Source organism: Musa acuminata, chromosome BXJ1-5 (assembly GCF_036884655.1).
Source record: "Musa acuminata AAA Group cultivar baxijiao chromosome BXJ1-5, Cavendish_Baxijiao_AAA, whole genome shotgun sequence".
Classification (NCBI taxonomy): domain Eukaryota; kingdom Viridiplantae; phylum Streptophyta; class Magnoliopsida; order Zingiberales; family Musaceae; genus Musa; species Musa acuminata.
The window spans coordinates 40,321,299-40,342,500 of record NC_088331.1 but is presented as its reverse complement, the minus strand read 5'-3'; the positions used below and the strand labels follow the sequence as shown (position 1 = coordinate 40,342,500).

At 38.6% G+C, this 21,202-nt stretch overlaps 3 protein-coding genes across 3 annotated transcripts; 2 read left to right on the top strand and 1 right to left on the bottom strand.

Annotated features, from left to right (window-relative positions):
* Window positions 1-1,159: 1,159 nt before the first annotated feature.
* On the bottom strand, window positions 1,160-2,614 carry LOC135675092 (ethylene-response factor C3-like). Its single transcript, XM_065185364.1, has one exon. It carries the CDS (start codon window positions 2,147-2,149, stop codon window positions 1,448-1,450), a length of 702 nt encoding a protein of 233 aa, XP_065041436.1. The 5' UTR covers window positions 2,150-2,614; the 3' UTR covers window positions 1,160-1,447.
* Window positions 2,615-6,180: 3,566 nt separating this feature from the next.
* On the top strand, window positions 6,181-8,118 carry LOC135675091 (RING-H2 finger protein ATL16-like). The gene has a single exon (XM_065185363.1). It carries the CDS (start codon window positions 6,954-6,956, stop codon window positions 7,929-7,931), a length of 978 nt encoding a protein of 325 aa, XP_065041435.1. The 5' UTR covers window positions 6,181-6,953; the 3' UTR covers window positions 7,932-8,118.
* A 5,003-nt stretch (window positions 8,119-13,121) lies between these two features.
* Window positions 13,122-18,390, top strand: LOC135674281 (electron transfer flavoprotein subunit beta, mitochondrial-like). The gene is made up of 5 exons (XM_065183992.1): window positions 13,122-13,299; window positions 13,375-13,662; window positions 15,225-15,305; window positions 17,232-17,326; window positions 17,956-18,390. Exons 1-5 carry the CDS (start codon window positions 13,144-13,146, stop codon window positions 18,179-18,181), a joined length of 846 nt encoding a protein of 281 aa, XP_065040064.1. The 5' UTR covers window positions 13,122-13,143; the 3' UTR covers window positions 18,182-18,390.
* The last annotated feature ends 2,812 nt before the right edge of the window (window positions 18,391-21,202 follow it).

Below are 21,202 nucleotides of genomic sequence, written 5' to 3'. Positions count from 1 at the left end.
GTAATGGTTCCTCCAACAATTTGGGAATCGATTCCTGTCCTCGGTTTTGACGTGGAAAATAAACAAGCTCCATCAAGCACATCAACACGAACAAATATGTTTCTTTAATTTTTCTCGGATGCAGATAATCTTTTTATTTCCTTTTTTTACCGTGTTTTATGACATGACGTTAATGATTTGAGCATCGGAGGGAAAAATCTCATATTGCTTTTCGTCGGAGAAGGGACAAAATTAGACTTCCTTCTTAGTGAGATGATCAAAACCAACCTCATCAAAGCACTTATTGGAATGGTCTTACGTCCTACAAGGATCTGACCTTGAGCTTTCACCAAACTCTCATGACCCTGCAGATTGCCAGACGCTACACTCTTATGTTCTTTCGGTGTGCATGACCAAAGAAGAAGAGATGTCAAACTTGCCCTACAGATTGCCATACGTTACGTTCTTATGTTCTTTCAGTGTGCGCGACCAAAGAAGAAGAGATGTCAAACTTGACACTTGATAATCTTGCAGCCTGCTGTCACAGAATGAGGCTTTCATTATTCCTTCACAGAAGCTCCTTGGAAACATCATGTGAGGCATTCAGCAGGAATTCTTGCTTGTGGTTGATGACCAAAATCTGAAGAAAACAAAAAAAAGTTGATTACTCTGTTTATGGCCAAAAACACATTGGCCTAAAGATGATTTAGCTTCATCAAAAGAAATAAGCAGACCTTTTCTGTATGTATATGGGAGATGAAAGTTAGCAACATGCAATTTGTTTGATAGAGCCATCATCTTAATTAAGTGAACACAAAGATAAGACAATGCATGTAATTGTCAAGAAAAATAAGAAGTAAGATTGCTTTTATCATGACCTTAACCAGCTTTGACCATGACCAGCATGTGATCAATGTGATGCCAGGCATTGCTGGATTCCTTTCCAGTATCCATAACGCTTGAACATCTTATATTAGAAGAGTACCAAAATTAAGATTGCCATGGCAAAGACACAGATTATGGCATCATTCTCTCCATAACACATGGAGGAAGGAAGCCTTGTCTTAAATGTTAATGGTGATGGAAACTGGGAGTTCTACTCCTAACATGAATCCTTTCAACAAAAGCAGAGGAAGAGAGGTCTTTGGACAGCCATGTTAACATAAATTTCATTATGGGATAATTCTCACTTCCTCTTCTGCCTACAAAGACAAGTTGAAGTGACAGAGATGTTTGATACAAGATCTGAGTTGAGCTAAGGCAGTTTTGTACAAACTTGAAACTTTACAGGATTGGGAGCTGATGAGTTGCATCAGGGGGAAGTAAGATCTCAAAATCTCTTACTATCACAAACGTAGCCAAGTAAAAAGGAGGTTCTTATTACTTGGACAAATTGGAAGAACAAAACAAGAAAGAAATTTGATGAACAGGGGAGAGATTTCCCACAGAAAAAACACAAGACAGATGCTTAACACTGAGCATGGATTGGCACAACCTCTGATGTTGTGAGAAGCTGTTCCAAGTACTCTGCTCCTAAGTCTTCTAGCTCCAACACGCTCTCCGCGGTACGAATGCTCGTCTCGCTCTGCTTTGCCTTCTTGCTCATCGACTTCCTCCTCATGGAGTGCTTCCTCTTCAGCACCACCACCGGCGAAACCCCCTCCTCCTCCTGTTCCTCCCAGCATTTCATGCCGTTCAGCGACTCCCGCACCCGGTCCACCGGGAAATTGAGCACCGCCGTCGAGCCCCGCATCGAGAAGGCGGCCTGATCGTACGCCAGCGCCGCGGCCTCCGCGCTGTCGAACGTTCCCAGCCACACCCGTATGCCGTGCCGCGTCGAGTCCCGGATCTCCGCCGCGAACTTCCCCCACGGCCGCTTTCTCACCCCCCGGTACGACTTCACCTTGGGATCACCCGCCACCTTGCTCCGCGAATCCACCTCTTCCTCCTTGGGCTGGGCTGGGCTGCGCTCGCAGGCCTCTAACGAGGACGACGCCTTACCGGAGGCCTCCGCGAGCATTCCGAGGAGGAGCATCTCCTCGGAGTCGTTCATGTCGAACGGGACAGGAACGTCCGGGTAGAACAGCCCGACGCCGGTCCAGGGGAAGGGGTCGCCGGAGCCAGTGGAAGATTCCGGCGAGTGTAGCGACTGGAAGAGGGAGTAGTCCATGGGGGGGAGAAAGGAAGGGATGAGGAGAGAGAGAAATCACGGTGTCTCCCACCTCCTTGTCGTGCTCGAGCTCGTCCAGTCGACAGGATCTAAGCCCGCTCCTTCTTATACTTGAACGAGAGAGGGGGAATCGATGGATAGATTGACTGGGGCCACCTGGGAGTTGCGGGTGGCGGGAAAAGGTTCGTGCCGGGCCAAAGGAGCACGTGGGTCAGCCACGCACGGCGGCAGCGGTCGGGTGAAGTATCCGTGAGAGAGCACGGTGACATCATTGGTGGCCACTTCGTGGCTCCATGTCCCGTGTTGAAGCCATCGCTGCAGGGTGACAGTTTTTGGTGGGAGATCTCTTGTGCTGTCCTCTTGTATTTGCAGCCACCACACACACACGCTCTCTCTCTCTCTCTCTCTCTCTCTCTCTCTCTCGCAGAGCTGGGTTAGAGTGCTGCATTGGTGACCTGTGCAAACTCTAGTGTGAAAGTGAAAGAGCTGAGGAGGGCAAGGCATGGGTTCTATCATCAAGGAGAATTAATCAAAAGCATTTTTGTTTGAGTTATTGGGATTTCACCCCTTGCAAGTATCAATCCATGAAGGTGGGCTACAACTTCTTCCTACCTATGAATGCAATAACCCCCATAGTCTTCATGGCATCCAGATCCTGGTTTCTCAGGCTCTGTGCTGCTGTGGACAAGTGTCCATCGGCAGTACTTTTAGATTGGTGGAATAGAAACGAGGTTCTTGCAATGTGCACGAGATGATACATCGGCAGAAGAAGTCCACATACAGATCCCCTTGAATTAGCAGGCAGTAAGAGTGGAAATATTCCCCATTATAAAGACTGCTGCCCCTGTTATCCTGTGGCATTCTTGACCTCCCTTTGCTTTATGTTTATTTACCTGACAGCAATGACAGTAATAGATTACATAAGTCAGGATGAAATATTAAGCCTGGCCAAGTAGCCTGTCATGAAGCCATAAAATATTTTGTTGAATCTATTAGTGGTGTGGGAAGAACAGCTTCATTTCAAATGGCCAAGTAACATGGATCATGAGGCCATAAAACTCCAGGTTGATGTCCTTAACACTTTTTCAGTGAAGTGAGTGGCTGAATCAAGTGGTGTTTGAAGATGTCAGATTGATCTCATCTTGAGTACAATGACTGATGAAAGCCAAAAACAGAAGGTGAAGTACATAGCGGCATCACAAGATCTCCATGGTTTACTGCCTTGCAGTCTCTAATCAGAATGTCCACTGAGCTGATTGTAGGGAAGAGAGTTGTGTGTTAGGGACTCTTCAAACAAGCTTGGTGTTTCGGGACCCCAATCATCAGACTACATTCCCAGTTCAATGAATCGAAGTTCGTAGGCTCATCATTGTACACCTCTAGCTTAAAAGAGACCTACCATACTTGGAACAACATCTGATCATGTCAGGGAGCTGCGTTGGCTCCTCAAAGATCATGGCAAATAAGCCAACGAGGTCTCGTAGATGAGGTGAACCATCCACAGAACTGTGATGTCCCTTTGCATGTCTCTTTTCTCAGCTGGTGGTGCTTTGAACACAATGGTTCAGTGTTAGGCAGCATGCATCCCCCTGCTTTGATGTGCACCAGATGCAGAGAACAAGGACATGCTTCCATGTCCCCTCATCGTCTATGGCCCACTGGCCTTCTAATCCTTTCGATGGCGAAGGTGAAGTCACAAGGATTTCACATTAGTAAGGAGGGAATTGAAAGCGTTCAAGTCAAAGCATACAAGGAGACTGCTAGTAGGGTTCATAGTTTCTCTCGTCTTGTATCATGCAGTACCTCATCAAGATGATGTAAACAAGTGGCCAGGAATCAGAGTCATACAGCTCGAGAAGAAAAGCTCCTTCCACCTCAGAGCAAACGGGTGAAGGGAAACATAAATTGTTCGTCAGTCATGAGTAGCCGATGGATGAACAGCTTTAATTCCTGTAAATAAATAATTGTAAGTTCAAGTTCACACTTATCAGGTTCATAACACACTGAGCTTTAGTGAAGTATGCAATGATGAGCTATCAGTCAAAGTTGTTCTAGGTTCATTTCCTCACAAGGGATTCCCCAGCAGCCATTAGAATGGCCTCCTTCGATGAAGGTGGATGGATGCGACCTACGTATTCCACACAACCATTCCGATAGAATGAAGTTGCAAACTTGGTATTATAAGGCACCACTTGGGGTTTCATAAAAATCTTAAAAGAGACCATAAATCTTTAATATAGATTTGACCCGAGTCACGAAAACAACCTCCATCAAAGATTCTCATGTAACATCGATGCACTACATTAGCTCCTGTTCCTTGCTCTCTGAGGTTACAGCCTAAATAGAAGTCAATGTTATGCGCTTCTCCACCAAGCAATGGATTTGTCTTCTCTGACATTCTATCAGTTGGTAGGATCAAAGCCATCCATGAATCATTTACATTGTGACAACCCTGTGTAAGATAATATATGTACTTGCATGTCACTCGTCGAAATGTTATCTTTTAGACTAAATCATCCACTTGATACATTGATTCAAGTTCAGTGCATCTGCCCAATCCTGGTGACATCACAAGTTCCCCAGTGTGACCTGTAAGGCGTCAGCCTCAACACTAGTAGACAAAATGGGTGCATAAAACTATTGAAGGGCAGCATCCAACTGCAGGAATGGATGCTTCCAGGGTAAGAGGCACGCGAGAAGGCCATGGAGTCGGAGTCGCCGGGAACGTGAGACATGTGAGAGAGGAGGAGGAAATGGATAGAGGAAACGTGCGGTTTGGTTGAGTTGCTTATGGTCTACTTTCGTTCCTTATCTTGCATGTCCACCTGCCATGGGAAGGTGCATGAATCTGAGAGACTTTTTGTGCTTGTTTATGCCCTTGGAGTTTTGCAGGGATGAAGTGGAAGCTGTGCACTCCCAGGCGAGTGTGCGGAATTCTTTATGATTATTGAAGCATGCAGCTTTGATTGACAAGCTTTTGATGGGGCAGAGTGTTGGAACCTCTGACTCTTCCTTGCAGATTTATCGGTTCTCCTTTTCTTGTTGAGGATACTAAAATAACACCGTATGTGCTGATGGGCTGAATTGGAGATGGAGTTCGGATTTCAAATGGACTGTGTCTTTCTTTTACTAGAGAGAGTTCGGCCCTTCTGTGGCTATGCAACAACCCAAGATTGAGCTTCATTTTTATTAATTTTGGTAATTAAATTTCTCAGGTTTGGTATAAACTTTGGTCTTTCCATAGTGATTTCATTATAATATTACAAGATTCTCATGTGTTGATATAGTCCAAAATCAAATCATATCATTCGTTTTGTCTAAATCATCAGTCCAAAATGATAAAAATAATAGAAGATAAAAATAATTATTAAAGAAGCTTTATTGAAGGATTTCCCTCTCATACAAAAGGAAGGATTTCCAATAAAAAATTTTCCTCAACAGAATAGAGAGATTTCCTCGTATAGTTGAAGAAATCTTATCTTCTATCACAAAAGACTCATCTACTCCTTATAAATCCATTCGATACGACCCGAGGATGGTATTACAGTAAATATTCTTGTAAAAGTAAATAAAAAATTATATATATATATATATATATATATATATATATATATATTTTAATATAATTTTTTTATATAAAAAATTATAATTCTGAGTAAGAGAGATTTAATTGATTCACTTCATAAGTTTGAATTATTGGTATAAAATATTTAAATATAAATTAATTATTGTCTTTGATGTGAGGCTAAACCGATGTATGACCACATTCAATATCAACAACATCGTTTGTTGTTGACGTCACATGGATATTTGTGTTGACTAATAAAGCATTTTATTGACTATGCTTGTGATATATCCCGAGTTATACTTTGACTACGTAACAATGACAATAATTTGCTTGTCGATCACATATTAGTCGTGTTAGTCGAATCCTACAGAAAACGTAGCACGAGTTCACGTGATCCGTTCCCAGGACAAACACGAACTCTTTTGTCATTTGACTGAGCTTTTTCTGTACCAGTGAGGGGGAGTGGGAGGTAGACGAGACGCTCCTCACCCTTGCTGTCACTCGACCTCTACCCACAGCAAAGCAGGTTGTGATCCCCGAAATCTATCTCGAAGAGCAAACAAAAGCCAAACATGATGAGACCATGATGGAAAAGGGATCTCGTCGACTATGACCCTTGCGAATCTCACGCTCCCACCAGGTGTTCGACGGAGAGTCGCAGAAACAACCAAGAACAATTCTCTTTATGTAGGGAGGGGGATTTCCTCTTGAGGTCCTCTCCTGTTATTGATGGAGGCCGGTTGCTTCGAAGGACGTACGCCTCGACACAGAAACCAGGGTCTACTCTCGGGTCTACTACGCGCTTCGACACCGAAACCATGGCTTCCTCGTCTTCTGCGCCTCGGGGCTAAAAGCTTCGACAGAAGCTGTCGATGACTGCTGGTGTCAGCTGATGTGCTGCAAGCTTTGCGAACCCCTCTCGCTCCTTGCTCGATGTATTGTCGCCATTGTGAAGCTAAACCATCACTCTTGCTTCTCTGCCTGCAGCCCTTTCCCATCCATGTCTTCCCATGTATTCCCAACTTGTCTTTTCCTCTCAGTAGACCTTGGTTGACCCACCTTGATTCTTGATCCCTCTCTCTCTCTCCTCTGAGTTGGCCGCCTTATTTATCTTGAGAACAAGCGTAGTGCAGTCGGCTCCATTTCTTCATTCTTCGTCTCAAGACCTCTTCCAAGCGTATCTCGTTGTATCTATCGCTGTTCTCGTCTTCGGCTCTCTTGTGACAGTCACCTGTAATGGATGCAACTGTTGAGCATCTTGAGCAACCTCCACCACCTCCACACTCCTCCTCCACCTTTATAACCAGCTTCCCGATCTTGGCCACCACCATCTTTGGCATGCTCACCACGGCCATCCTCCTCGTTAGCTACTACGTCTTCGTCATCAAGTGCAGCCCCAGCTGGCGCCGCTCCGACATCCTCCGCCGCGTTTTCTCTTCCACCCATTTCCGCCGCCATCGCCACCTCTACGTACCTCCCGTCGACCACGCCTTTACTGCTGGATTCCGTGGCCTCGATCCTTCTGTCATCCGCTCGATTCCTGTCGTCAAATTCACGAAAGCCAGAGACGACGACGCTGACACCGACCAGAGAATGTCCTTTCGAGATTGCGCGGTCTGTTTGAATGAGTTCCGAGAGGAGGAAAGGCTCAAGCTGCTTCCCAACTGCTCTCATGCCTTCCACATCGACTGCATTGATACCTGGCTCCAGTTCAACGCGAAATGCCCGCTCTGCCGGTCGGATATCGCGAGTTCTCCCATCGGCTTGGCCATGGATCGCATCATAGTTCTCGCCCCTCGGACTGAGCAGAGTGGAGGCACGGTGATCGAGGTCGGCGATGAAGTTGGTGGCGGCCAGAGCTCGAGCGAGGAGGGTACTGATCCGTTGCCGAGGAAGAATTGGTGGAAGTATCACAAAGTGGGGAGCATGGGGGACGAATGCATTGATGTCAGGTCGAAGGATGAGCAGTTCTGCGTGCAGCCTATACGGAGGTCACTCTCCATGGACTCGTCTACTGATAGGCAGCTTTACCTTTCAGTCCAGGAGATCCTGAGACGAAAGCAACACTGCTGTTTTGAAGGAGGCAATGACGAAGGAAGCAGTAGCGACGTTTGGGGTGGAGACGGTGGCGAGACCGGACGATTTCGGCGGTCTTTCTTCTCGTTTGGCCGGAGCTCGAGAAGCTCCGTCCTTCCACTGCAGCGTCATGCGTGATGCATGAGATCTTAGCTGCTGCACTGCTGACAACGTCTCTGATCTCCTGCTTTGTAATGTGTTATTGAAGCCTGAAAGAGAGAGTCTGCAGTAGACTCTCATGCAAACGTAGGTGTTAGAGAAGCTCAAGAGAAATGTAGTGCTGCTTGCAGTGGGCATGATTAAGGCTATTAAAAGTTCCTTAAAACTTCTTTTATCTTGCGAATTGGAGCTTGTAAACCTGCATGAGACAAGTGTCAGCACATGAAGACAAAATCCATGCAATTGCCATGTCAAGGAAGGGAACTTTCTTCAAACAAAAGTGAAGGGTTGCAGAGGAACAGTCTTCACCCACTCAAATTTATGGGCTTGTCAAACAAGTAGAAAGTTGGCAAGAAATCTACTTACTGTAACTTCACAACATACTTCCACGATTCTTACTATTTTCTTACACTAGCAATAGATCTACACAGGATTTGAATCATTGAATCCTTGTGATCTCTAACCATATGAATCATTGAATCCTTGCAACAGGAAAAGAATTGTGGAAGGTTGATCAGATGTATGTTTTCCTCTTTCTATTTTCCTCCCACTGTTCTCGACCATACAGAGACCATCCTTCCCTTTGTTCAGAACAGCTCTTCTTCTGTGTGCCATGAGCAGCCTCCCCCACATGTGCACATCACAGGGAACTGTGCCTACCTATGTGTTGTCTATTATAATTGCCTCAACACTGCGCGCATGCATGTGCCTCTGTTGATGTACTGGGAGTTGTCATGAATGCACTCATGACAGCCTAAAGATGCAAACTAACAGTGGAAGGTGTCCATGGTGCTTGGCCCCCCATCACTTGGGGAAAGCTCCTTTGTGGTTCCCCCATCTGCTGTGGAACTGCCACTGTAATCCAAGGAAAGCTATGGCATGCCACTAATGTTGTATGGTGCTGAATTGTGATGATCGAGAGAGAGAGAGAGAGAGAGTAGGTTTGTGCACTCAGTAGGATACTTATTGCCATGGTGGTAAACATTCATTGGGACCAGAAAACGTGAGGTAATGGAGAAATAACTGTACCTCACAATACATGTTGCAGAGTAATTGAGAGGAATGGTTTGCAGACACCACAAGGACCAAACGCATACAGAGGAGATGGATAGCTAGATTGACAGACGGATAGATATAGATAGGGAGAGGCTGGTCCTGCACTAAGAACTCATTGGGTGCATCACAAACGATCGATGATGTTTCATGAGAAGGGAAAACTTACTGAGACTTGAGAAGAATGATCTGAGCCTGCCCAATTGAAGGAAAATGATGAGATAAAACAAATATATGGTAGTGGTAAATCTCAACAAGGACAAAATACTTGAAGATATCCCTCTTCTTTGGTTTATACCTAATGATAATCTATTCTTCATTCAACTTGATTCATCTTGCAGAATTGTCTTGTTAGTCCTCATAATCAAGACAACTGTATGTGACTAAACAATGAACATGAGATACTTGGGTTAAGGAATTGATGATGAGGTAAGGGAATGGCGCAAGAAGCCAATTGTTTCAGCTAAGGAGACTTGCTTTGGACAGTGGAAAGCAACATGGTAAGGCCAACTACAGGAAAACAAGCTGTGGGTAGATAGTGTCACACAAAGATTACATTTGCATTGGTCATTGGAAATTGCATAGAGAAGTACACTGCAAAAGGCACTCTCTGGGGAACACCAGCATCAACAGCAAGGACCTGCGGGCAAATGACACTGTTCAAACTTATGGGAGAGTCTGAGGCATATGACTACAATCTCAGTGCATTCACTCCCAAGGCATATGACAGAGGAGGCAGCTCATCCCTGAAAACTCACCTGCATGTTGCTGTGTCCATGAAGTCATTAACAGTTCTACACTTAACCCGTGCCCATCTCTCTCTTCATCCAAAAGCCTTGGTATATGATGTGTATCATCAGCAAGAAGCTCATGTGGAGTTCATTGTTTAGTTTCTCTATCTACTAAATCCATCTCCCATTAGAAAAGTCCATGAAGTCATGAACAGTTCCATCTCTCTCTCTTCGTCATATATGTATAATCAGCAAGAAGCTCACGTAGAGCCCATCGCTTAGTGTCTCCATCTTCTAAATCCATCTCTCTTTAGAAGAGCAAATGAAGTCATGAGCAGTTCCAGACACAACCAGTGCCTCTCTCTCTCATCATAAAATAACTCAATATATGACATGTACGTATCGTCAGCAAGAAGCTCATGTGATTACTCTTTGCACGAAGGATCTATACAGTCTCTTATCAGTGGATATATGTGGGCTAGAAAGATGGGTAAAGCCCGATATAAAAGAATTTGTTTTTATTTTTTTTTTAATAATGGTAAACGAGGAAGATGAGATTTGATTTTAGGACTTTACACATATTTATCGTCAAAACTAGCTGACACACATGAGAAGAAACAAGAGAGAGAGAGAGAGAGAGAGAGAGTTGCCACAGACGATAAGATTTCCATTCAACCGGATCATAAATAATTGCAATTCAAATGTGAAGGTGTTGTTGGTGAATTTTATTTCCATCATTTCAATGTAACTACATACAACAAATATGATTACATAATTCTTCACCTAATATCACAACAGTAGCAACAAAAAAAAAATCAAATCATCCTTATCTTATTTGTAATAATGTGTAATATGTGACTGAAAACTAGACAAACAAATATTAATTAGATAGTCGATGATCTATATAATGTTTTGCATCGTCCGAGGAGGATAAAATCCCAGTGATGCATTTTTCTTAAATTCATTTGTTGGAGTCTAAATTATAAACGATCACTCCATATTATATTATTTGATCATAGGCTGTTAGTCATATTAGGTTAATTATTTGCGTCCGTCGTGGAATCCTATTTTTCTTTTGAAAACTTAAGCTGTTTTTGTTGAATCTTGGATTTTGATGATAAAATCAATTGGTAAATTATTTGATCATATAGATATGATAAAATCAATTAGTAAATTATTTGATCAAATCTATATGTTAAGAAAAGTGTACAGGATTAACTATGATAGCGATCAAGACATAAAACAAAATGAAGTATCAGAATGAAGATCGAGATTTCATTAGAAGTTCGAGAATTCATCGGAAATCCGAAGGTTCGTTGAAAATGTTACCAGAATTGATCGAGAATAAGCTCGTTGGAACTCGCCAAGAAGATCATCATAAAGTACAGGAGTTTGCCAGAAGTCCGTTGGAAGAATACTGAGAGATTGTCGGAAGTTCACTGGAATATTGCCGGAAGCTCATTGGAAGAAACCTAGATTTACTAGGCTTGTTTTGTTTAGTGTATACCTTAAAAATTATAGTTAGCTTATAATTAGGATTAGGTTTGTGAGGTAATCTCATTAACTCTATTAAGGGCCAACTGGGCCTATAATTGGATTGGTTTGGGCCGGATTCAAGGCCCAACCAGGTTGCTGGACCTTGTTTGACGGTGGCATCGCCAGACTGGGGTGCTGGAATCGCCTAGGGAATGGTCTCCTATGTAGTCTTTGCGATGGTACTGCCTTGTCAGGTGGTGATATCGCGAAAACTCAATATCTGAGACTCTATCAGACAATGGTACCGTCAGACTAGGTGATGGTATCACTTAGTGTCAAAGTATCAAGCGGTGGTACCGCCCAGTACTGATGGTACCACCGTTAGTACCTTAGAAACCTAAGATGAGACACTTTTTGGCTCTAATTTTGGAATCATTGGAGTATATAAATACCCCATCCCTTTTCTGCATCAAAGGGCAACAAAATGATATCTAAGTATGGAAAAATCTTTAAGTGTTGGTTTAAAAAGTATTGTAAAAGTACAATTGTTCTCCTCGTCTTTATGTTTAGTTTTATAATCATCCAATAAGAGGTGTGAGACTTGTAAGGGTTATCTCCTAAACCTGTGAAAAGGTAAAAGCGCTGTAAAAAGGTGGTTGGTCTTCGCCTATTGCAGGAGGACCATTAGTGGACACTGGTGACCTCGACGGAGGAGGAATTGGAAGTGGATGAAAGTCGCAACGACCGAACCACTATAAATTCTGACATGTTCTTTCCATTATGCTTGTTATCTTTATTGTACTTTACTTTACTTCGTTGTAAACTGTCTAATCCTCTATTCTCTACTCACTTACAAACTTATTCGAGTTACTTAGTCTTCGTCGAACTTAGAATTTCATGGAATGAAGTTTTTTGAAATCGTTAAAATTTATTATTTTTTATCCACGGTACTAATTCACCCACCCCTTTCTTAGTGTTGTTATTGATCGTGATAGCTTTTAAAAAAAGTTATTTAAGAAAAGTGGCTGAAGGGTATTTTTATTTTTTTAGAATATAGCATATATAAATTTTATCTTATCTAATGGCTTGATTAATTAGATGAATTAATAAATGACTTGAGTAATTAGATGAATTGATAATTGTTGAAATTTTAATATCATATGAGAATAAGAGATTCAAAAAAATGTAATTATCTTTAATTTGCCAATTAATTTAGCTATAAAGCCTTTTATTGTCGACGGTAAGATTACGAGTTAAAACTTTCTGATAATTTTGTCTTCGTCAAATTTGATGATCATTATCAAATTTCACCACAACCAAAATTTGCTTTTTTTTTAATTATATTTGTAATGCCATCAATCTAATCCACCGAAAAGTAGAAGGCGATATAATACTGCAATCTTATAGGTTTCTTTATAAAAATAAAATAAAAGGTCAAAAACCCAAACAATAACTCCCATAGTATAATTATTACATAATTTAATTTATAATTAATCAACCCATAGGATATATATATATATATATATATATATATATATATATATATATATATATATATAATATTCTAAATTGTAACCAATTCAAGTTCATGATATTTATAATTATTAAATAAACTGATTACATAATTCGAGTCCTAATCGGTCCACCATGCATTTGCTATGTAACTCTAAAAAAATTAAGAGATAGTCGTACGAACAAATCACAAAATTTATTACAAATAAATAATTTTAAAAATATTTTTTTTACATTTAAGATATATTTATAAAATATTTATAAACATCAGATATTTTCTTTATGCTCATATAATTTATAAAGTTTAAACTTTATATATATATATATAATCATAACTTAACATAAAATATTTAAATATCAACAAGATTTCGACAAGGCATATCCAAGCCACGTCAGGATGTGTAGGGAGACCGATTTGTATGCAGAAGAGGGGCAGAGAGGAAGAAAGGGAGAGAAGCGAAGCCAAAACAGGACACCGACTCGTGGGCGCACGCAGCGGAAGCGAGATGAAGGTGATGGTCGCCGTCAAGCGGGTGGTCGATTACGCTGTTAAGATCCGGGTGAAGCCCGACAAGGTACGATGTCCCTTCGCGACCACCACCCTCCATCGCTCAACCTAGGGTTCTGACGGGAGCCGCCGCCTTTCCCAGAGCGGGGTCGAGACGAGCAACGTGAAGATGTCGATGAACCCCTTCTGCGAGATCGCCCTCGAGGAGGCCCTCCGCATCCGGGAGGCCGGCGCCGCCGCCGAGGTCGTCGCCGTCTCCGTCGGCCCCGCCCAGTGTGTCGACACCCTTCGCACCGCCCTCGCCATGGGCGCCGACCGTGCCGTCCACGTCGACGCCGGTGCGGCGCCGGTTCTCCCCCTCTCCGTGGCTAAGATTTTGAAGGCACTCGTCCAGGTGGAGCAGCCTGGGCTCTTGATCCTCGGCAAGCAGGTATCGGAATTGGATCCAAGCTTCTGTTATCTATCTTGAATCAAACCAATGTTGGGTTCTTGACACGTGGGGCCCGTTTAATTTCAATCTTTATTCCTATAATTAAAGATTAGAGAAGTGGAGTACTGTGTTCTTTCACTGTTTTGCTTGCCTTATGAATTAAAAGCGAGTTTTTGTGTGTTCTTATTAGTGATTGTGGTATTAGAATTGCTATCTGTTTCAGGGCTAATATTCGGGTGAGAAAAATAACATCTTTGGTCTGCTTTTGATGTTAATTCTTGGATATTAGGAAATGGATGACCGTCTTTTTTACACTGTTTAGGTTGCCTTATGAACCAAAGATGAGACTTTGAGTGTTCTTGTTAGTGATCACTGTATTACGGTTGTTAATTGTATTGGGGATAATATTCTGATGAGAAAATAACACCAAGTTGTTCAGAGTGGCTTTGGGTGTTAATGTTATCTATATTTTAGTTAGTCATGAACTCTTAGCGGTTGGTATTTGATTGTTTTTCTCAAGTATTGCACATCACTTAACATGGCTAAAAGCATGGTTTTGAATATATGTCTGGTGCCAATATCTGTTATCGATTTGGACTGGTATGGTGCTGGTATACCAAGAAAATTCGCCAACTTGTATCTTTAGTATCACTAAAAAATAGTTGAAAAAAATGAATACTGAGTGGTACCAAACTTACTATATGTCTTGATTAAACTGGTAAATACTGAGCAGCACATACATATTTTAAATGGTACATACAACCATGGTAAAAAGTATAGTTCCTTGAGGTAGTACTTGTCAATCCCCCCAGTGATTATTGAGAAACAATAATTAGATGCCCATCATATAAATTTCAGCTTTATAAGACAACTTATGTAATCCAATTGAGTATATTTTATCAGTTAGAAATTAATACCATTTGATTAAACATAGAGTTCTGATTTTAGACTTTTGCAATATTTTGGTGATCTATTAGGATTTTGGTTTAATTGAGGCTATTGAGAACTGAAACCGTAAATTTTACAATTAACGAACATAGATTTTCTTGTGAACATGACAAGGTTCTAGGTTGGCAGAATGTAGTAAAGGATGATCATTATGCTTATCCCAATTATCAGAATAGCCTCTAGCTTGTCCATTAATTTTACAAGTCTTGTTTGATATTTAATGTCTTCCCTCTATTGATTCTTTGTTCTGTAAAAGAACAATCATTCTATTGCTTGATGTTAGCATGACATGCACAAGCCTCATTCCTGTTTGGCTAGTCAGTGCCACCTAATATCATGATTTTTCTTGGTACTTGTAAAATTATTGCTCAGTACACTTATTCTAGTGCTATATTATCCAGACATTGCATGTATTTTTGAAATCTTTTAAACTAATTAAACTTGTATTGTTTAGTTAAATCATTTATTGTTATTACATATTTGTGCAAAAAGTTTTAAGATGGATTTTTTGATCCTTGATCTAGCTAGTTGTGAAATGACTTTACTCTCTTTTGATAAGAGTTGTACTCTCTTGATTCATGTCTGAATGTTGACCTTGTAATTACATGCATCAGGCAATTGATGATGACTGCAACCAAACAGGACAAATGATAGCTGGACTACTTAGATGGCCACAAGGAACTTTTGCTTCAAAGGTCAGGCATTATAACCCAGATATATACAAAGTGATACTCTTCCGAGTTCCCAACTTATAACCATATTATGTGATATCCCAAATCCAGTTGATCTTCGACATGCATATATCAACAGAAATCCTGAGCAGATACAGTAGTCTTTATTAAAAAAAAAAGAAGTAATCCACTTGATGTATGTCTCAGTTATGAAACACAAGTTTGTAAAAAGCATGAAAGAAGTTTGAAGACTGTTCCAGGGCCTTGAGCTATATGGAACTTTGATGATTACTTGATCCTAAGAACCATATGGAAAAATGAGATTAAGCTATAAAGCGGTTGTACACATTAATACACTGTCATACAATCATATAGATATTGAATGCTTGGTATGTCCTTTCACAGTTTCTTAAAGGTTTCTTCTTCTTTAATGAATAGAAGAGACAGAATGCACCAGCTAATATTTCCAATGAGCATAAGTTGAAGTTCTTAATACATGTACAAACAGAGGAAGATCATTTGAACTCCACCACCCTCCAATTAAAATAATGGAACCAAAGCATGAGTCCTTGTGAAAGGAAACTGAAGGAAATTATTATTACTGAAATTTTAACATGAAGGAAAAACGAACACTAATCATAGATCAGGTGTTTTACCTTTTGATTAACCCACTGTTACTTGTGCTCCTTTTAGCTGCTCCTTTAGCACTTTAAGGCAAATACATGTTTGATTATGTTTCTCAGCTTTGAAAAGCATGAATGGTCGCATAGAATTTGAGGATGTTGAGGTGGATCTATGCATATTTCTGTTGAAGCTAAGAAAGACAGGAGGCAAAAGACAGGGGAACAACTATATGAAATTCAAGTGTTTCGTCTTTACATGTTTAGTTGTGATAATTATTTAGGCTGTATTGGTCCCCTTGTGCTAACAACGTCTCTTCTTTGGAGACTGGTTTTTAAATTTAATCCAGGGATTATAAAAAGGAGTGGTGCTAAGTAAGTCAAGTAATTGGAGAAGAAAATCATGTAATGGAAGCAGTTTTAGAAGTAGGAATGTTGATGTGACACACCGCTAAAGTTTGAGACTTGTTTCCATTGAAGTTCACTTTCTCTGAACTCAAGGAATGGTTTTGTTTTGGACTTTTCATTACAATTGTTCTGCCAGTTGACATGTCATTATGGATCAAGCATTATTCTTTCATAGGACATGGGTTAAGAAGTTTTGAGTCATAAAAATGTTTATGTTGCTTATATTATATTGAAATAAAGTTCTTAATGAATAGTCATCTTTTGTAGTTTGGAAAACACATCTACTTCTCATGTTTGGGTTACTCTACTAGGAACCTTCAACATTACCATTATAAAATTTCTGAAGCAAAAACTGAAACAAGGAGAGTCGTAAAGTTCTTTTCTGATGAGTGATGAGGCTTCCAAATTATATATGTCCGGTTACTTGAAATCGGAATTTAGAACCATCCTTCTTAAAAATATATACGGATCGCAAATTGAATTATTTTTGGTATGACATACGAGAGAATGCACCAAACTGCCTTGTTATTTATATTAATGAATCACGTCCTCGGATTATATTTGAGAACCATTAAACCATACCTTGATTTATCTTTCTTTTACCCTGCACAAAATTGTACTGGAGTTATTTTTTCTTAGTGCAGATGATTTTTTGTTATATTTTATTAGATAACTGTTTCCGGCATCCATTCTATTTGTGTCTGGCATCACTGGACCATTGATCCAACTCTTGCAGAGTACCATGCTTATTCTTATTCTGTACTGGGATATTTATTTGCTTTTTTTTTCTTCTTAAGCTATTGTTTCTTGTTTCTTGATCTGTGTTCAGGTATTATTTTTTGGAGATGTTATATGTGGATAATATTTCTTTTTGCCAGAAGTTAATGTAATATTATTCAACCATCTTCATTGCTTTTAGTAGGTTGTGCTGGATAAAGAAAAACAAGTAGCAACAGTGGAAAGAGAAGTGGATGGTGGTATTGAGACTCTATCTCTAGATTTGCCAGCAGTAATCACGTAAGTTCTCATCTTTCTTTTAGCTGTTTTATTTCTTGGTTATAAGTTTTTGCCTTGATTTGCAGTCACTGGCATAATTTGGTATATACTTGAATAACAAATTCAATCAAAATCGAGAAGTTGTGTTCGAATTGGAATAATTTGGAACGCACTTGGCTAACAAATTCAATCAAATTTAGACAAGTTGTGTTTGACTCGGTGCTGAGTTATCTATTCTCGTGTTCCTCCATTGCTGACTAGAGAATGGAACCCACTAACACGGCGATTGATTGTGTGATGGACCATTGTAGCTGCTATTAAATCTAGAAGCAGGTCGGACATCATAAACACTAAGAATTTTATCTTGATCAAGACTTGCTTTAGTGTGTACAAAGTTTGAATTTTCTGCCTCGATGCATCACATAAACTTGCGGAGTCTATATAGCACACCGTCTAACTTTGTTTTTCTTTAAAAAGATTTGTAAACATTATCTCAACTCAAAAAGGAGAGATAAGATTTAATTCTTATTCGGAAGTGGTATAAGGAGGAGCTTTTGTAAACATTGTTTGACTGTTTTTAGTTTGATTTCTTTATCCAATCAGTTGGATTTTCTTCTTGCTTGACGCCGGACATGGTATCAATTTTGCAGAACGGATCTGAGGTTAAATCAGCCAAGATATGCAACTCTTCCCAACATAATGAAAGCGAAATCGAAGGTCATTAAAAAAGTTACACCTGCAGAGCTGAATGTGGAGGTGAAGCCAGATCTGGAGGTGGTTCAAGTCGCAGAACCTCCCAAAAGGAAAGCCGGTGTTATCGTCTCCTCCGTGGATGAGCTCATTCACAAGTTAAAGAATGAAGCTCGTATCCTGTAAGATGTTTGATTGTTCCATCTCCAAGTGATCCGAGGTAGAAACCTTGGTCACCCTAACTGATCTCTATCAATCTTGCCTAAATCATACAAAATTCCAAGCATTTCAACAATGTAACCATTATCGCATCATCGAGCACAGAAATTATTCCTTTTGTAATGGTTGTCATTGATGCAGTTACAAATAAGGAGAGTATGTATCTTCACGAACTATATCATAATTTTATTTTATTTTTCGTATATTATAAAAATTATATGACTCCGAATTCAAGTTTGCTGAACTCAACAGGCGGCCGTCCACAAGTGGAGGTCGGCGTTGAACTGTGGGTGTTGCAGTCTAAGATTAACGCATGGATGGTTGGACATAATGCCCACTTGGAATTATCACGTGAGATGAGATAGATGATGCTGGCTTTGTAACTGTTCTTAATTTTTACCTCTTGCTTAATACTATTTTAGTTTTGAAGCATTCTCTTTCAATTTACTTTTCTTGTTTCTCCCTTCCCAATATTTATTTATGGTTTGAGAGTTAACAATAATATAATATAAACAAGGCATTTTATCTCAACCCCTTTTTTTTATCTTCTCAAGTAGACGAAGACTCTATTTAAGTCTTCGGATCTTTAAAATTTAATATGCAGATTAAGATAATCTATAGAAGTAATAAAATGATATATTATTTAGATTTAAATAATTTCGAGAAGTATTTAAAATATTTTAAATTAGAAATACACTAATTTGCTTTAAGAATTTTCTAAAAAAATAAATAATTTAGACCAGCCTTTGTATATGATACACTAATTTTCTCCTCGATACTAAAAATAATGTATTGTATATTAAAAAATATTTTCTCTAGACCAAATTTTTATAATAGAATCCAAACTTATTTAGAAGGTCAAATGTTAAAAAATTTAGATGGATACATCATGATTTGGTCCAAATGGAAAAAAGACTTAAAGAAAATAGAAAAATGATATATTGTTCAGGTTTAAATAATTCAAAAAATAGCTAAAAAAATTTAAATTAGAAAAAAATAGTGACATATACATATTCATAATGAAAAATTAGATTTCATTAAAATTTCAAATGATTTGGACTAGTCTTGCTATATGATATACTAATTTTGATTTTAACCCTAAAAATAGTGTATCACATATCAAGTCTAATTTTTTTTTGGACTGAATAGAAGCTCAGATATAAAAAAAAAACATTACATGAATGCAACTTATTTCAGTGAAAATAAAAAAATAGATAAAATAGAAAAATACTTTGTTTTTCAAGGAGAAAGTATCATACATACTCTTATAACTTGAAAAAACTACTCTTTTATACACTAATATGCGATACAAATTGTTCATGTATATAATACAATAAATGTTCTTTTTTTATATTTATAAACCTGTTTCATTTGTACAATATTTACAAAAAAATAAAAATAAACGAAATTTTTTTGTATAATTTCAGAGTTCACAAACTCTTTAAGAAAGACATTGATATTTTCCATAAAATTGTGAGTCATTCAAAAGAGCTCCTACAATTTCTGATCGAAAATGCTTCATATGCTTTTTGTGAGAACCACACAAGAAATCCAAAAAGATCATTAATTATATAATTGATGAATAAGAAAATGTGTATGCTATTTCAAAATGTTCGAATATGATAACTTATGAGGTATAGGCAGTTTGCTTCAGATAAACTATATTTTTGTAATCCATCCCTTAGATTTGATAATTGGCACAATATTGGGATGCTGCAACAATTTTAGATAACATTTTCTTCCATGTTTGTACCTACAAAATTGGGAAACATCATCATTAAAAAAATTATTTATCGAAACGATCAAATTACAGAAAATTCGGTGTTGAGTTATTGTTTTATAATTTTTTATTTTGTTTTTAATATTAGGCTTTGAATTATAGTATTTATTTTCAAATCGTCTTATATAGATTGATAACTAGAAGGTGTCAATGCTTCATATCTTCATTATTTAATGATAGAAAATTATATTTAATTGACCTAACATCATGCATATTATTGGAGGCCATTTAGCCAAAAAGAAATCTTCAAATAATATCACTGTTATTAGTAATCTTAGAATTTCATATTGAATAAGAAAAAATAACTCTGAATTCTAAATATATCTATATCTCGAATCGTGAATATATTACTATCAATGATACATGGGATTCTTCGAAAGATAAATGTGCACATAACCTCTCAATTAAAATATTGAAATATGTATCTATTACATCGTCATGTATTATGAATTTAACATGAGGGGGCTCTTTCCAAATTACTTCATATGATAAGCTATAACATCAAATAAATAAAATATTTTGATCACCTTCCTTATATCTAATAAATATTTGTTAAGCATATTATATATAATCTAAGTAAAAATTATCATGTAACTCAAATAAAAATATTTGTAATACTCTATAAGATCAAATAAATTCACTTCAAACATTCTCTTTCCAAAGTATCTTATAAAAACTATTAATAATGTACCTTCAAAGCTTTAGCCATCTCCTTAAATCAATATTCGTCCTAGAATTTTTGCTTTCATCATTGAGATCCAAGATGATGGCCGGCTCTACCTTTTTCTTTATCATCTCCTTCTCCTCATTTGATAGGGTATCATATATCAGGGCTTATTTTTTTGCATAATTTTTTTACCATAGGTTGTGGACCTATTTAAAAGGTTAAATATCACTTACATGGATCCATCTTAATCAGTGAAAATAGAAAAAATAAGAAGAAATAGAAAAATAACACACTGTTTAGATGTTGAAAAAAATAAAAAAAATTAGTGACTTATGTCCATCTTCTTAATTCAAAGCTTTTAAGACAATTTCAAATGATTTTGGACTATTCCTTATATGTGATACAATAGTTTTCTTTATAAATTATTTTATTATAAATTATCCACCTTTTACAAGGTCAAATGTTAGAAAACATTGTGTTGATCCATCTTAATTTAGTGGAAATAACAAAAGCAAGGAACTGACGCTAACTATCCATGCGT

Excerpts from the sequence above, each read along its gene's own strand:
- LOC135675092 (XM_065185364.1), bottom strand. The coding sequence starts at position 2,149 with ATGGACTACTCCCTCTTCCAGTCGCTACACTCGCCGGAATCTTCCACT.
- LOC135675091 (XM_065185363.1), top strand. The coding sequence starts at position 6,954 with ATGGATGCAACTGTTGAGCATCTTGAGCAACCTCCACCACCTCCACAC.
- LOC135674281 (XM_065183992.1), top strand. The coding sequence starts at position 13,144 with ATGCAGAAGAGGGGCAGAGAGGAAGAAAGGGAGAGAAGCGAAGCCAAA. Across the intron at positions 13,300-13,374 it reads TCCGGGTGAAGCCCGACAAG|AGCGGGGTCGAGACGAGCAA; the intron begins GTACGATGTCCC and ends CGCCTTTCCCAG. Across the intron at positions 17,327-17,955 it reads GATTTGCCAGCAGTAATCAC|AACGGATCTGAGGTTAAATC; the intron begins GTAAGTTCTCAT and ends TCAATTTTGCAG.